This window comes from Alosa alosa, chromosome 11 (genome assembly GCF_017589495.1).
Source record: "Alosa alosa isolate M-15738 ecotype Scorff River chromosome 11, AALO_Geno_1.1, whole genome shotgun sequence".
NCBI classification, from domain to species: domain Eukaryota; kingdom Metazoa; phylum Chordata; class Actinopteri; order Clupeiformes; family Clupeidae; genus Alosa; species Alosa alosa.
In genome coordinates, this window is record NC_063199.1 from 19,941,057 (window position 1) to 19,957,826 (window position 16,770).

Consider the following 16,770-nt stretch of genomic DNA (forward strand, 5'->3'; position numbering starts at 1 on the left):
TCCTTGAGTCTGCTCATGATTAAATTAAAACTCATAAAATCGCAAAACTATGAAAAACACAAAGAAATTTGAAAAAATAAAAAACCTTTGGTGAATGGTTAATTTATAAAACCATTCTCAAAATTTCTTAAAGTAGCCTAGTTTACTGCACATTCTACTGTTTGTTAGGCTAAGACAGTTTGACTTGGTTTTAAGGTCAAGTAGATATAGTTAAGTAAATATTTCACACTGATAAGAAGGTTTATTACACAAGAGGTCAACAAAATATGAAGATTACAATATACAATAAAGGATACAATATTATTATATTAGCTTTGTTTTATCGGCATGTGTATGCTTTTCAGTTCATGTATGTTTCATTATAATTAAAGAGGTAAGTATTTGATTTAAAAAACAAAGCTTATTTTCTCTATGGAATAGATATTGTACATTCATTTAGTCCTCACAATCAGTGTAAATATGACAGTTTAAAGGTACACTATGCAGGTTTAGGTATTTTTTGGAAACTGTTTAGTATATGAGTGTGTGTGTCTGTGTGTTTACATGAGTGTGTATGTTGGTGTCTGTAGACCTCATGTTCAAACAAGTGTGTTTGTGTGTGTGCCTCATGTTCACAGCGGGCTCTGCTGTCCAGGGTTCTTGGCGTCCAGGCCACTGATGATCTGCTGTACCCAGGTCTCGGAGGGCTGCGCGCACACCTGACGCCTCGCAGTCTGAAGTCTAATGGACAGAGATATCAGTGGAGAGGATTACACCAAGCTATGTGTTAAGCAGACCATACATAATGACCCAAGCTCTCTACGAACACAGTGCATAACTGACTCCCCTAACTGAATGGATGTTTAACTACCAATGATCTGCCATATATTTCATAGACCACTGCAAAAGTTAGGTTCATATAATTTATTAACCAAGGAAAAAACATTTGATAATACTTTGAAACCCTGAATTTATGTGTATAATAAGTGTGAAATAATTTGTTGATAGTTTTTCTACAGACAGAAATGGATATCTTTAAATCTAAGTGCTTTTATTAGATGAACACAGCAGTAGGGAAGTCAGAATGATCTGCAGCTTGTAGCTAATAAATTAAAACTCTTGTGTTGTGTTGCCTGTTTAGGGGGCTTGGTAGTAAATTTGGCGAGACACTTTGTCCTGCCGTTCCGCCTCGGTCTATGTGAAAGGGACAGTCGTTCCGCAATTCTGGTACATAAAATCGCGGCGATTTGGCCAGTGTGAAAAGGCCTTGTTAGGGCTGTATAAAGTTGACCAAATTAATATAGGCTGTTGTTAGGCGTAAATAAAGTAGGCTACTTTGTTGTATTGTTTAGCTGACCAATGCACAACCTTGCAATTGCGAAACGGACTAAAACTGCAACCCTTCCAACGTTGGGGGACGAATGTTGACATTTTCCCGTATTCTGCGTGAGAAACCCGGAAATCTCCCTTATTTTCAAACCTCAATGTTGACAGCTATGTAGTACTAGTGTGAGTGTTGTGTTGATACAGTGTGTTGTTACAGTACATTTACTCCAGCCAACTGCGCATTATTGTTGAATCCTGTGTTATGATGTGTAATAGTAAATAGATTTGCTTGTTGCTAGGATACTATGGGAAATCCTCTAGCTACAGCACAAGGAATTTATTATGTCTCCTGTGTGTATCTGAAATTTGTACATAAACTTTCATACTTAATGTGCGTTACCAGAGAATACCAGAAAAGCTGTAAGTCCTTGAGTCTGCTCATGATTAAATTAAAAACTCATAAAATCGCAAAACTATGAAAAACACAAAGAGAAATTTGAAAAAATAAAAAAACCTTTGGTGAATGGTTAATTTATAAAACCATTCTCAAAATTTCTTAAGTAGCCTAGTTTACTGCACATTCTACTGTTTGTTAGGCTAAGACAGTTTGACTTGGTTTTTAAGGTCAAGTAGATATAGTTAAGTAAATATTTCACACTGATAAGAAGGTTTATTACACAAGAGGTCAACAAAATATGAAGATTACAATATACAATAAAGGATACAATATTATTATATTAGCTTTGTTTTATCGGCATGTGTATGCTTTTCAGTTCATGTATGTTTTCATTATAATTAAAGAGGTAAGTATTTGATTTAAAAACAAAGCTTATTTTTCTCTATGGAATAGATATTGTACATTCATTTAGTCCTCACAATCAGTGTAAATATGACAGTTTAAAGGTACACTATGCAGGTTTAGGTATTTTTTGGAAACTGTTTAGTATATGAGTGTGTGTGTCTGTGTGTTTACATGAGTGTGTATGTTGGTGTCTGTAGACCTCATGTTCAAACAAGTGTGTTTGTGTGTGTGCCTCATGTTCTGGCGGGCTCTGCTGTCCAGTGTTCTTGAGCGTCCAGGCCACTGATGATCTGCTGTACCCAGGTCTCGGAGGGCTGCGCGCACACCTGACGCCTCGCAGTCTGAAGTCTAATGGACAGAGATATCAGTGGAGAGGATTACACCAAGCTATGTGTTAAGCAGACCATACATAATGACCCAAGCTCTCTACGAACACAGTGCACAACTGACTCCCTAACTGAATGGATGTTTAACTACCAATGATCTGCCATATATTTCATAGACCACTGCAAAAGTTTAGGTTCATATAATTTATTAACCAAGGAAAAACATTTGATAATACTTTGAAACCCTGAATTTATGTGTGTATAATAAGTGTGAAATAATTTGTTGATAGTTTTCTACAGACAGAAATGGATATCTTTAAATCTAAGTGCTTTTATTAGATGAACACAGCAGTAGGGAAGTCAGAATGATCTGCAGCTTGTAGCTAATAAATTAAAACTCTTGTGTTGTGTTGCCTGTTTAGGGGGGGCTTGGTAGTAAATTTGATGAGACACTTTGTCCCGCCGTTTCTTCGGTCTATGTGAAAGGGACAGTCGTTCATAATTCTGGTACATAAAATGTCGGCGATTTGGCCAGTGTGAAAAGGCCTTGTTAGGGCTGTATAAAGTTGACCAAATTAATATAGGCTGTTGTTGGTAAATAAAGTAGGCTACTTTGTTGTATTGTTTAGCTGACCAATGCACAACCTTGCCATTGTTAAGCGGACTAAAACTGCAACCCTTCCAACGTTGGGGGGCGAATGTTGACATTTTCCGTATTCTGCGTGAGAAACCGGAAATCTCCCTTATTTTCAAACCTCAATGTTGACAGCTATGTAGTACTAGTGTGAGTGTTGTGTTGATACAGTGTGTTGTTACAGTACATTTACTCCAGCCAACTGCGCATTATTGTTGAATCCTGTGTTATGATGTGTAATAGTAAATAGATTTGCTTGTTGCTAGGATACTATGGAAATCCTCTAGCTACAGCACAAGGAATTTATTATGTCTCCTGTGTGTATCTGAAATTTGTACATAAACTTTCATACTTAATGTGCGTTACCAGAGAATACCAGAAAAGCTGTAAGTCCTTGAGTCTGCTACATGAGTATTCTCATGATTAAATTAAAAACTCATAAAATCGCAAAACTATGAAAAACACAAAGAGAAATTTGAAAAAATAAAAAAACCTTTGGTGAATGGTTAATTTATAAAACCATTCTCAAAATTTTTAGAGTAGCCTAGTTTACTGCACATTCTACTGTTTGTTAGGCTAAGACAGTTTGACTTGGTTTTAAGGTCAAGTAGATATAGTTAAGTAAATATTTCACACTGATAAGAAGGTTTATTACACAAGAGGTCAACAAAATATGAAGATTACAATATACAATAAAGGATACAATATTATTATATTAGCTTTTTTTTTATCGGCATGTGTATGCTTTTCAGTTCATGTATGTTTCATTATAATTAAAGAGGTAAGTATTTGATTTAAAAACAAAGCTTATTTTCTCTATGGAATAGATATTGTACATTCATTTAGTCCTCACAATCAGTGTAAATATGACAGTTTAAAGGTACACTATGCAGGTTTAGGTATTTTTTTGGAAACTGTTTAGTATATGAGTGTGTGTGTCTGTGTGTTTACATGAGTGTGTATGTTGGTGTTGTAGACCTCATGTTCAAAACAAGTGTGTTTGTGTGTGTGCCTCATGTTCACAGCGGGCTCTGCTGTCCAGGGTTCTTATATCCAGGCCACTGATGATCTGCTGTACCCAGGTCTCGGAGGGCTGGCGCGACACCTGGACGCCAAGAAGTCTGAAGTCTAATGGACAGAGATATCAGTGGAGAGGATTACACCAAGCTATGTGTTAAGCAGACCATACATAATGACCCAAGCTCTCTACTCTAACACAGTGCATAACTGACTCCCCTAACTGAATGGATGTTTAACTACCAATGATCTGCCATATATTTCATAGACCACTGCAAAAGTTAGGTTCATATAATTTATTAACCAAGGAAAAAAACATTTGATAATACTTTGAAAACCCCTGAATTTATGTGTATAATAAGTGTGAAATAATTTGTTGATAGTTTTTCTACAGACAGAAATGGATATCTTTAAATCTAAGTGCTTTTATTAGATGAACACAGCAGTAGGGAAGTCAGAATGATCTGCAGCTTGTAGCTAATAAATTAAAACTCTTGTGTTGTGTTGCCTGTTTAGGGGGCTTGGTAGTAAATTTGGCGAGACACTTTGTCCTGCCGTTCACTCGGTCTATGTGAAAGGGACAGTCGTTCGCAATTCTGGTACATAAAATCACAAGCATTTGGCCAGTGTGAAAAGGCCTTGTTAGGGGCTGTATAAAGTTGACCAAATTAATATAGGCTGTTGTTAGGCGTAAATAAAGTAGGCTACTTTGTTGTATTGTTTAGCTGACCAATGCACAACCTTGCAATTGTGAAACGGACTAAAACTGCAACCCTTCCAACGTTGGGGACGAATGTTTACATTTTCCCCGCGATTCTGCGGAGAAACCCGAAATCTCCCTTATTTTTCAAACCTCAATGTTGACAGCTATGTAGTACTAGTGTGAGTGTTGTGTTGATACAGTGTGTTGTTACAGTACATTTACTCCAGCCAACTGCGCATTATTGTTGAATCCTGTGTTATGATGTGTAATAGTAAATAGATTTGCTTGTTGCTAGGATACTATGGGAAATCCTCTAGCTACAGCACAAGGAATTTATTATGTCTCCTGTGTGTATCTGAAATTTGTACATAAACTTTCATACTTAATGTAATGTAGTTACCAGAGAATACCAGAAAAGCTGTAAGTCCTTGAGTCTGCTCATGATTAAATTAAAAACTCATAAAATCGCAAAACTATGAAAAACACAAAGAGAAATTTGAAACATGTCAAACAACATCTGGCCCGCATGGGAGTACGACATCGTCAAACTATAACCTCCGTAATTTCCCCCATTCATTCTCTATGGCGAGTCTTAACAGTACACATTTTTTGGTGCTGTTTCGCGTTTGCCATCGAAAACAGAATGAAATGTAGGCCTACCTGCAAACAATGTAAGAGGTCTATGCTAACTGCATCAGTGCTCAAAGTATTCCACAAGTTGATCAATAATTGTTAATAACTAACTAACTTCTATTCAAGTCATATTTCTGGGATAATTATTTCTATTTTTTATTCACTCGTTCAAATGTTCATACAAATTCACAAAGTTCTCATCAGGTGAGTGAAAGTGGTCATTTCAGATGATTTTGCCAGCACTCTCATAGGTTGAGAACAAATTATTTGTAGGATATTCCTTGTTCACAACTTGGGCTGTGTATGCAAAGACACAGAGTTCAGAGTTCACACATTTTGAATAAAATACACTTTTGGGACTCCCTGCTAATACTTTTGGGAATGCTATTTTTTATTAGTATTATTTCATTTGAGCTACATTTTACACTGATATGGCATGATGGCAATATAAACACAGCTAACAATGGTATTAAATTGCAGTAGCCTATGATTAAATGTAATGGAATATTCAACTAAGGTAGACTGCTGTTGTTCACAGGACTAAGCTATTTATGGTTATTAATATACTCCGAGTCTCTGGCCCTCTCTTAGAGCCAGACATAGTGAGCTGGCCCTTGGAAGAAAAAGTTTGGGGACCACTGTATTAGATGAACACAGCAGTAGGGAAGTCAGAATGATCTGCAGCTTGTAGCTAATAAATTAAAACTCGTGTGTTGTATTGCCTGTTTAATATGATGATACTCTTCTAACTTAATGACTAACTTAATCTGAAATATGAATAGGTGGTCAGTCAAACAAAGACATGCAGAGACTCCTGAAGCTCTACTTACATCACAGCAGGTTTGGAGCACTGCATGCTGGTGTGGCTGTAGCTTATCACACGTTTCTGAGGCAGTGGGCGAGTTTCAAACTTGAAGCAGCACATCTTGGGGCCATTGGCCATACGCAGTCCTACAAGACAATGCAGGTGTTAGGGTCTCAAAACATCAACAGCACTGTCAGACACATGCATTTACACACACATATTCCCACATACACACATGTTCGCATACTCACTCAGACACACTCACATATACATATATATATAAGTACGCACACATGCTCTCTCACACATACACAAATATGCACACATACTCACAGTCATGCACAAATATGGACACATACACAAACATGCACACATACTTACACACATGCACAAATATGGACACATACACAAATATGCACACAAATATGCACACATACTCACTCACACACATACACAAATATGCACACATACTCACTCACACACATACACAAACATGCACACATACACAAATGTGCACACATACACACATAAACAAATATGCACACATACTCACTCACACACATACACAAACATGCACACATACACACATAAACAAATATGCACACATACTCACTCACACACATACACAAATATGCACACATACTCACTCACACACATACACAAATATGCACACACACTCACTCACTCTCTAGCTGACACTGACCTTTTTGAATACTGCAGTTCTGGCTCTTTTCCCATTTCCAGCTCCTCAACCATCTCTCCCTCTATCATTCACTGTCTCTGTCACATGAATCACTCCTCACATACTCCCCCCCCCCCCATCTCTCCTCTAGTGTTCTTCTCACCCCCCTTGACCCTCTTACCTTCTGTGATCATGATGGCACCCAGCAGCACCAGAGTGGTAAGCAGCAGGAGGCGAGACACGGCCATGTTACTAGAGTGCAGGCAGCAGGAGGACGGTTGAGCAGCTAGGCAGCAGGTAGTGATGGGATGTTTTGGCTCGGCTGAGGACCAAGTGACAGACCGATCTGCTGGGGACTGGGTTCCAAACGGCCCTTTATGAGGAGGCTGTCGGGGAGACCCCCGAGCTCTACGTGGGAGACCCCGACAGATGGGGGAGTTTTCATAAAATCCCACTTTTAGTCACCGAGAGGATCTTTAAAGGCAGAGGAACTGTGTGCAGTCTGCCCACATGCAGAGCCTGGGTGGGGGGAGGGGGGTCAGTGTTTCACTTCTCCTTTTGCTTCCCTTCTTGAGGTTGATAAAAGTCAAAGGTCATCACATTAACTCAATCAGTATTGGAGAGAGGGACTTTCCATGACAAATACAATAGATCGAGAGTACAATTGACATTTCATAACCCATGTTGATAGTTAAGTAAGGGACAATGGGCGAACAGGACCCCGCCATTGACCCACTTGTTACACGGCTACTTGCCAAAACTAAAAAAACTCCACACAATATGACTCTTTAGATTTATTATAGTGGATGGAATCCACTATCTTGAAATCTCCTGGCTTCTTATTACAGTGCATGAAAATGCACTGTACTGTTCTTCCTAGGCTGGGATGATCTGCTGGGGATTAAAAATGTTAAAAAGTTTTCCCCCATAGACTTCAATGGCTGTGATGTCATAATGGCCTAAAGCTGCGCTAAAGATCCCAGAGTAGTTCCCGGGCTAATCAGAACACTGGCACAGGTGTCACCTGTGAATCATAGACTGTAATAAATAAGCTGTGAATTCAACTGTCTCAGCTTCTAATGCATACAATCTGGTGCTCCCTAAAACTAAACATCCTGTTTAAGTGTTTCCCGTGTGTCAAAATAAAAGTCACAGCCATATATCATGCTTTGCGCATTATCAGTGTTGCCAACTTAGCGACTTTGTCGCCATATTTAGCGAGATTTCAGACCCCAAGTTTAATTTTTTTTTGTAAAAAGTTTAGCGACAAATCTAGCTACTTTTTTCTGTCGTTCTTGGAGACTTTTTGAGACTGATGTGATGGCATGTAACGTCCCTTTTTACTCTTCTGAGTGAGCAGTGAGTTTTGCTGTGCTGTGTAAGAGTCTCATGCCTGTTTCGTTTGTGAATTAGCCTACATAGAGTTCGCCCAAAGCGTTGCCCCATGATTATAAAAGTAATGACTGGCCAATATAGTATCAGCCCATGTTATCCACGGAAGTAGATGTTCTATAGCTCTAACAGCTCAGACAACGTTACTGGAAGGTGCAGCAACTTCGGGTGAGACTACAACCAGAGTCAACGAGACGAGAGCAATGACAGGGAAACAGGGACACGCTTTACAGCACCGTTCAACAAAAGAAAGTAGGCTACAACTTCATTCACAAGCAGATAGTTCAAAATCGAGCATACAAGTTAGAAAAACCTAAAGCATTCGTTTAGGCTATGTAGCCTCAATGTTGTCAATGCAGGACAGACTGTGAGGGGAAAAAATTCTGTCTGTCTGTCCGAGTGACATTAACTAAATAAATCCAAAATATAGCCATTGTCGTAAGGTTAAATTGTGTGTAGCCTATGGTGACGTTATAAACAGACTTCAAGATGTGCAAAGCAAATGCAGCAGTTGGGAATAGGTTGAAAATGACTGATTTTCAGCCACTTAATGCTCATTCTGGTGGATACTATGACAAGATGTACAGAAGTGTATTACCCTAATATACAAGTATATTAAATTAAATATATTAAATTAGGCTCTTAAAGTTGCCTATTTGAGTAGGCCTAGGAGAAAAGCAAACAGGTGTAAAAGGGGAATTAAAGGGCCATCACCGTTTTTTTTGTTTTTTTTTGGGTGGGGGGGTCATGACCTTGTGACGTAACTGATATGCAAATTAGTGTGTGACGTCATCTAGCGACATTTAGCGACTTTTGGAGCTGGCTTTAGCTACTTTCCATTTGAAATAGTTGGCAACACTGCGCATTATATCTCCAGAACGGCTTGACGCATATGCTTCAAATTTGGTACAAGTGTTTGTATGGATGAGTGAGTTGATGTTGGAGGTCAAAGGTCAAGTCCATGAATACTCTGAGCGCGATATCTCAAGAATGCCTTGACATACATGCCTGAAATTTGGTATGAGTGTTTGTTTGGACTCAAAGATGAGGAGAATTGATGTTGGAGGTCAAATGTCAAGGTCAAAAACACCTTGAGTGTTATATCTCAAGAACGCCTTGACAAACAAGGTTTTTTGGTACGAGGGTAAAAATACAATTACACAGACAATCATTCAAACCAGTAAAAAGCTGTAAAGACCTTGTGCTAATTCAACTTCCCATAAAGTGTTTTGTGCAGTTTATAAAGTGCATTTGAAAAAGGCGCATTTAGTAGGTTGCGAGTGTAAGGATCTGTTCCTGTTTTGTTCTCCCGGTGTAGTGTTTTTGTATTCCATTGTGTCTCCTTTGTTTACCTCCTGTGCCATGTGCTCCTGTGTTTATTTCCTGTCCCTGTGTTTTAGTTCCTGTCAGCCATGTGCTCCTTTGTTTGTCTTGAACAGGTATGATAAGGGATCAGATTCCAAAAATAATTCAGTGTAAATGCATGGATTCCAGTTGCTGCTACTGGAAGAAACTGGAATCCATGCATTTCCACTGAATTATTTTTGGACTCTGATCCCTTATCATACCTGTTAATTCTTACTCGTTGCTCGACTTATCGTGACTAAATTCAAGATGGCTGCAAACGCTAAACTTCATGAAGATACTGTCTGTATAAATCGTCTTGTAAGTAAACTACCAGTGCTTTTTCAAAGTTTTCGATGTCTCGTTTTAAATGTCAGGGCCCTCGGAAGTCTACCAATGAAGTGTGGAGATACATTGAGCCTCGTAAATGGGTGTAAAACAGTGATTTATTTGCATGGCTAGCCCGATGCCGAAGCACCACTATTGAAAAAGCCGTTGGTAGCATCGGCTAACTAGCGCCAAATTTTGGAGTGCAGGGGACAAGCCGAGATGGGCTATGTGACATACGTTCACACTCGGTATCATGTTTCAATACACTTTAGGTCAATATCACACCGGAATTCTCCTTTAAACCTCGCTTGAATAAACGAGGCCAAGATGCCGCTTACTTGAGTTAATGGAACGGCTTCAGCCCCAAGTCAAAGTCTACGCTAGTTCAAGCCAGGCTATTTCTGTTAAGCGCCACCTTCATTAGCGAGGTTGATGGAATACCCTCCTGGGGTCCGTTGCACAAAAGCAGAATTAAGACATCTGGGATAAGTTACTGAGCTGCGCTCAATGAATCCAAAACAAGAGCGTACAGGCTTAATTGGTTGCACAACGAGCAAGCCAGGATGAGCAGACACGGATTCACCAAGCCAGGTGAAACGCTCACGGCTCCCTCAAATAGACCCCGCCACCGATCACAGATTCACTGATTCACCATGGCAACTAGAGGGGCTTCATTGCTTCTTTTACGGTGTGAAGTAGGTAGCGATAGCCTTTTCACCACAGCAACAAACAGCAACACCTCTGTTTAGGAGAATATTGCAACTAGTGCCGCGACCACCACGCGCAAAATGGTTAGGCACTCCCGTGACGTCACATTGTCGCATGACAGGTCGGGAATGGCGAGTATGTAAAAGTTAATTAATGATCACAAACGTTTAAATAATGACAGTGGGTCTAGGTATATGTGATAACAATGTGTAGTGGGCAGTGGAATAACTGTTGGTTTCCGTTTGTGGTGACTGCTGACTGAGATAAGGGATGAGATTAAATAGATCCTGGAACTTAGCCTGGTCTGGAGCAGGTTAGCTCCACAGAATAAATCGCCATGGTGATTTATACCATAACATATCCTGCTGCCCCTATCCGGCTTTTGTGCAACTGGATCACAGATAAATTGAGCCAGGATAACCAAGATAGCCCGGCTTAATCCCTTATCCTAGTTTTGTGCAATAGGCCCCTGGACACTGAAATTGGTCTATCCTGTTATTTGTTTAGCAAAAATCCACAGCTCCCGGTTCTTCTGGTCCAATCAGAGCAGGGCTGTGTGAGATCTGACTGTCAATAACAGTCTGATGCAGTCTGGTGCGCACAAGCACAAACTTGATGAGAGGGTGCTCGGTGGTAGTGGGGGAGGGGCATGAGAGTTGTAAACATTCAAAATTTTGGTTAAGTCCCCTCAATCTCTCAGACTTGCCAACTGCAGCTTTAAATCCCTGTGTATATAAACCCCTAGTTTCGCTATGTTCCTTCTGTGTCTGTGGTATTGTTCCTGTGCTGCACTCTGTCAGTAAAGTCGGTGAGAATACTCTGTGTGTTGTCCTGCAAGGGGTCAAGTAAAGAAGCAGCCTGTGACAGTGAGGTGTCTGAGCATTAAGGAGCCTAATAGTGGCAGGGTAAGTACTGTTGCAGAAGCAGGATGTTTTGCCCCTGAGACTTTGAACTATTTTACCAGAGGGCAGTAGTTACAAGAGGGACCTGGCAGGGTGGGAGGGGTCGTCTAACACTTTCTGTGCTACAGTATATAGCTGCTCCGCATGGTGTAGATAGAAGCTACAGGTGGGATGGCATGTCCTATAATTTTGAATAAGGTATGCAGTGCACCACCTTCTCCAACTGCTTCCTCTCTGAAGAGGTGGAGTTACCATATTGATGGAAAAACCTAGCGCACTTTCCACTGTGGCTCTGTGAAATTGGAGCATTGCATCCCTAGTTACACCAAACTTCCTGAGCTAGCGCAGAAAGTGAAGCATCTGGTGCTTTGCTTATAATGAGGTTGGTGTTGACCTCCCACTTCAGGGACTGACATATGGTGGTGCCAAGGAATTTAAAACTGGACACTCTCTTTACTGCCTGGTCATGAATGATCAGAGGGGAGTGAACTGACCTGTTTTCCCTAAAATCTATGATCAGTTCTTTTGTTTTGTTAATTTAAAAATATTCCTCTTAAACCATACCTCTAAGGATGCCACTTCAGATCTGTAGTTTGACTCACAACTGTTTCTAATCAGCCCTACTGCTGTTGTGTCATCAGCATATTTGAAGATTTTAACATTGTCAGAATAAGACACAGTCATTGGTGTAGAGAGAATAGAGCAGAGGAGAGAGGTCACACCCCTGTGGGGCCCCAGTGAATTGGAGAACAGGTTGCCCATTTTAACCACCTGTTTCTTGTCTGATAAAAAGTTTAAGATCCAGTAACAGAGGGATTGATTGATTCCCATCAGCTGGAGTTAAAAAATGTAGTGGGTACAATAGTATTAAAAACAGGATGCTGTGGAGGCATAGAGATATAGCATCCTTTGCAGACCTGTTAGCATGGTAGGAAAATTGATAGAAACATTCTCTGAACACAGCTAATCAACCGTCTGCTTTTAGCCTAGAAATCTAGACGCACCCTAGCGACAGCAAAGGTAATTTTAATGTAATTTGCTGCCCGGGCTAGTCTAGCAACTCTCTGTTGGCTTGCGAGCTGGGAAAATTAAACTTCGATAGGGCCAATTACATTGTGTATAGAGATGTTAGGTGGGCTTAGCATAATCATTGATGGCAGAGTTGCGACGGTTCGGCGTGAATTCCCTGCTACTTGAAAACAAAGAAGATGGATGTAGCTGCTGGCGAACAGCGCGACACGAGTTAAGCTTTTTTTAAGTTGGCAAAAGTTTGATCAACTAGCGAACTAGCTCCACTGGTGGGAAAACGCATGGGACTCATGAGTTGTAGCGGTTTCCTATTGCGTGCAGAGGGAATTTGAAAGACAACCCCTCAGACTGAGCACTGCGAATGATGAGTCCCCAGACCCTACATCTTGATGTGGGTCTGGCTCGTCAGGCTACCAGACAACATTACACAGATAATAATTATTACAAATAAGCAGTGAGTTAAGCAAATTTGTCTTGATAAGAGCCTGATCATACAGTATGACAGGCTGGCCATTAAATTACGTCAAAATGTTCTTACTGAGAAAACGCTAGGTAAGTTTCAAACACTATAAAAACAATACTCATTACATTTTTGCAGTGCATATTAGCCAGAATCCTGTGTCCTGGTCCAATAGTATATGTAAGTATATATACTCTTTTGATCCCGTGACGGAAATTTGGTCTCTGCATTTATCCCAATCCGTGAATTAGTGAAACACACTCAGCACACAGTAAGGTGAAGCACACACTAATCCCGACGCAGTGAGCTGCCTGCTACAACAGCAGTGAGGGGTTAGGTGCCTTGCTCAAGGGCACTTCAGCCGTTTCTACTGGTCGGGGTTCGAACCGGCAACCCTTCGGTTACAAGGCCGAAGCACTAACTAGTAGGCCACGGCTGCCCATACAATATCTGATTGTGATTGTGTTGTGTTGTATTCACATATCAACTGCGTGATTGTATTGTGTTGTATTGACATATCAACATATCAACATTTGATCAATGTGTCACACTGATGAGAGCTTGTGTTATTGGTCATGCTGTATTAGATCCTCATTTTCACAATGAATGTGACCTAAAATTAGCATAGCGGAGGCATGTGGGGACAGTAGGTAGTTTCACATCATATTGCTCTTGCTTCTGTGCGGTAGATAGTAGAACTCTTAACACTGGTGGTTGGTGTTTTGGCTGTGGGATTATGAAATTTGTTACATTTAAGAATAATTTCTTTTGGTTGGTGGTGTGTGTGTGTTTTGGGGAGGGTCATCATCACATGATGATGACACTGTATCCTGAATGCATTAATTCTTGTTTTTCGAATGTGGGCAAATGATATGTCAAGTCAAGTCAACTTAATTTATATAGCGCATTTCATACACAGAGGTCATTCAATGTGCTTTACATAAACACAAGTAAACAGGAATAGCTAATAAAAGCATAGAAGGACAATGGTCAAAGAAAGGTTTATAAAACATAAAACACACTAGGTAATATTTCATAAAAGCATTAAAGGGAAATAGTTTAGTTAAAAGTGTTTTAAAAAAGTAATAATTAAAACACATAAAAACAACATAGAATGATTATACTAGTCAGTTAGCAGAAAGCATCTGAGAAAAATTTGGTCTTAGAGGGGAAATCCGGTGTAAAATGGATTTTGGATAAGCTTAGCATGATAATGAGTTCAAACGTTCATTGGGGAGCAAAAAAACGCTACTTTTCAGGCTACTTTGAGCCTCGTAGCATTTAGGAAGCATTGGCTAAAAACAGGTTAGTTTAGAATGCATCGGATTAGCGTTTTTTTGCTCCCCAACAAACATTCGAACTTGTATAAGTATATATACTCTTTTGATCCCGTGAGGGAAATTTGGTCTCTGCATTCATCCCAATCCGTGAATTAGTGAAACACACTCAGCACACGGTGAGGTGAAGCCGGCGCAGTGAGCTGCCTGCAACAACAGCGGCGCTCAGAGAGCAGTGAGGGGTTAGGTGCCTTGCTCAAGGGCACTTCAGCTGTGCCTACTGGTCGGGGTTCGAACCGGCAACCCTCCGGTTACAAGTCCGAAGTGCTAACCAGTAGGCCACGGCTGCCTAATTGTTATCATGCTAAACATATCCAAAATCCATTTTACACCGGATTTCCCCTTTAAGTCTAGTGGCCCCAAGATCAACCCCTGGGTAACACCACAGCTCAAGGACGTTGGCGTTGAGGTACAGTTGCCGATGGCAACAAACTCCTTTCTTGTAGATATGATTTGACCCAATTGATGACTATACCTGAAAGTCCAGTGCTCTAGTCTGTGCAGTAATATGTTGTGATCAACAGTGTCAAAGGCTGCACTGCGGTCCAATAACACTAGGACTGATGTTTTGCCTGCATCTGTATTGAGGCGTATATAATTTAAAACCTTAATAAGAGCTGTTCAGTGCTGTGATTTGCCTGAAAACCTGACTGACTGCAAAATACCCATTTGGTGTTAGGAAGATGGTTAGTTGATTAAAGACTGTCTTTTCAATAATTTTGCCAATAAAAGGTAGATTGGATATGGGCCTGTAGTTGTTTAGCATGGTGGCATCCACGTTATTCTTCTTGAGAAGAGGCTTTACAACAGCTGTTTTCAGGGACTTAGGAAATGTGCCAGACAGTTATGATACAATGTGAAGCACGTCTGCTGCTATGAGGTGAAGAACAGATTTTAAAGAACTGAGAGTGTTTAAGCCACAAGACTTTCATAGTCTATCATACTAAACTCTGACATCAAGTTAAGTTTCCCTTCCCTTGAAGCTGGAAGTTCCAGATGTTGAGTTAGTACAGTCTGATTTGATCAATTTTGCCTTTGAAAAAAGATTCAAACTCATTGTATTTATTACTTGAAAGAAGTTCAGGTGCTAATGGGGGAGACTATACCACAGTTGAAAATAGGACACAAGAGTTGTTTGTACTTCTACTAATGATATTTGAGAAGACTTTCTTGCTTTGCATATTTCAGAATTATACATGCGGGACATGTCTTTATGGATGTCATAGTGGATCTGAAGTTAGAATTTGCACCATTTTCTTCCTACAGTCTCTTTTTTTAGGATTTTAACCACTGGATTTTGTTTCCATTGTGCTTTCTGTTTGTCCTTAACTGTCTTGAATTTAATGGAGCAATATCATCCATAATATTTTTGAATTAAAATGATCCAGTAGAACATCTATACATAGGTAACATAATAGTAGATCATCTACACATAGGTAACACTTGATATTATAGGGTCCTTATTACAGTGTATCTAAACCATGAAGTAGATTGTACACAATGTAATTCTGTATTGCACATACAAACTCTGTTCATGGAACTAAGGCTGTGTAGAATGTTAGTGTACTCAGAGGGCTGGAGATCTAGAATAAGAGGAGGTATTCTCTTTTTCTTCTTCTGGAAAAGCTACACTAATTTATAAAAAACACAATTTGACAATGTGACCTATATGAATTTAAGCTAACCTACATTTTAACTTGGTTCCGAAGACTGTGTTATTACAAATAAAATACATTTTAAATTTCTCTTCACTTCCATCATCCTCAATCACATGTTCTCTATCATCTTTCTCTACATTAAGGATTCATTTGATATTTGCCTCTAATCCTAATTATAGCCTAATATATTAAAACACTAAGATAACCTTTCAGTCAAAATAGCTAAACATGGTTCATTTTAACTGTAAGTGTTGGGGAAGAAGCACTACATCTTTCAACCAGACCTTTGTGAACCTTTGCTTTAAACCAATCAGAGGCTAAGGCCAACTCTATTATTCAGTCAACTTCTGCTATGTCAGCAAAAATCCCAAAATGACTCACAGATTATTTACATGTGCTAAGGGGTTGTGTCATTTATTCACTCACACCTGATAATCATGACACATGAGTCTCTAAGGTTTCTCTGGAAGACTGATCAAGGGAAACAGTTAGGCTTCAACGTCTGTTTAAAAATGTCTAAACTTTCCAGTCGGTTAAATCCCTCTGTGTCAGAGTGCAAACACACAGACACACAAAGATGAGCTATGCTATACCACACAGAGCATAAGGTCAAATAAATGACAAAGAGGTTGTAGAAAAAGGGAAGTTGTATTGTTTTTATTTTGTAAGGCAGAATAAAAGAAGCCGTTCATCCCGTTTGCAG

General features: G+C 39.8%; 1 protein-coding gene across 1 annotated transcript; it reads right to left on the reverse strand.

The window, feature by feature from the left end:
* Positions 1 to 212: 212 nt before the first annotated feature.
* On the reverse strand, positions 213 to 7,317 carry LOC125303061 (C-C motif chemokine 3-like 1). The gene is made up of 3 exons (XM_048256555.1): positions 7,089 to 7,317; positions 6,251 to 6,371; positions 213 to 720 (listed from the first exon to the last, which is right to left on the reverse strand). The coding sequence occupies exons 1-3, from the start codon at positions 7,153 to 7,155 to the stop codon at positions 612 to 614; spliced, it is 297 nt and encodes a 98-aa protein (XP_048112512.1). The 5' UTR covers positions 7,156 to 7,317; the 3' UTR covers positions 213 to 611.
* Positions 7,318 to 16,770: the final 9,453 nt, after the last annotated feature.

Excerpts from the sequence above, each read along its gene's own strand:
- LOC125303061 (XM_048256555.1), bottom strand. The coding sequence starts at position 7,155 with ATGGCCGTGTCTCGCCTCCTGCTGCTTACCACTCTGGTGCTGCTGGGT. Across the intron at positions 6,372-7,088 it reads TGCCATCATGATCACAGAAG|GACTGCGTATGGCCAATGGC; the intron begins GTAAGAGGGTCA and ends ATTGTCTTGTAG. Across the intron at positions 721-6,250 it reads TGCTCCAAACCTGCTGTGAT|ACTTCAGACTGCGAGGCGTC; the intron begins GTAAGTAGAGCT and ends TCTGTCCATTAG.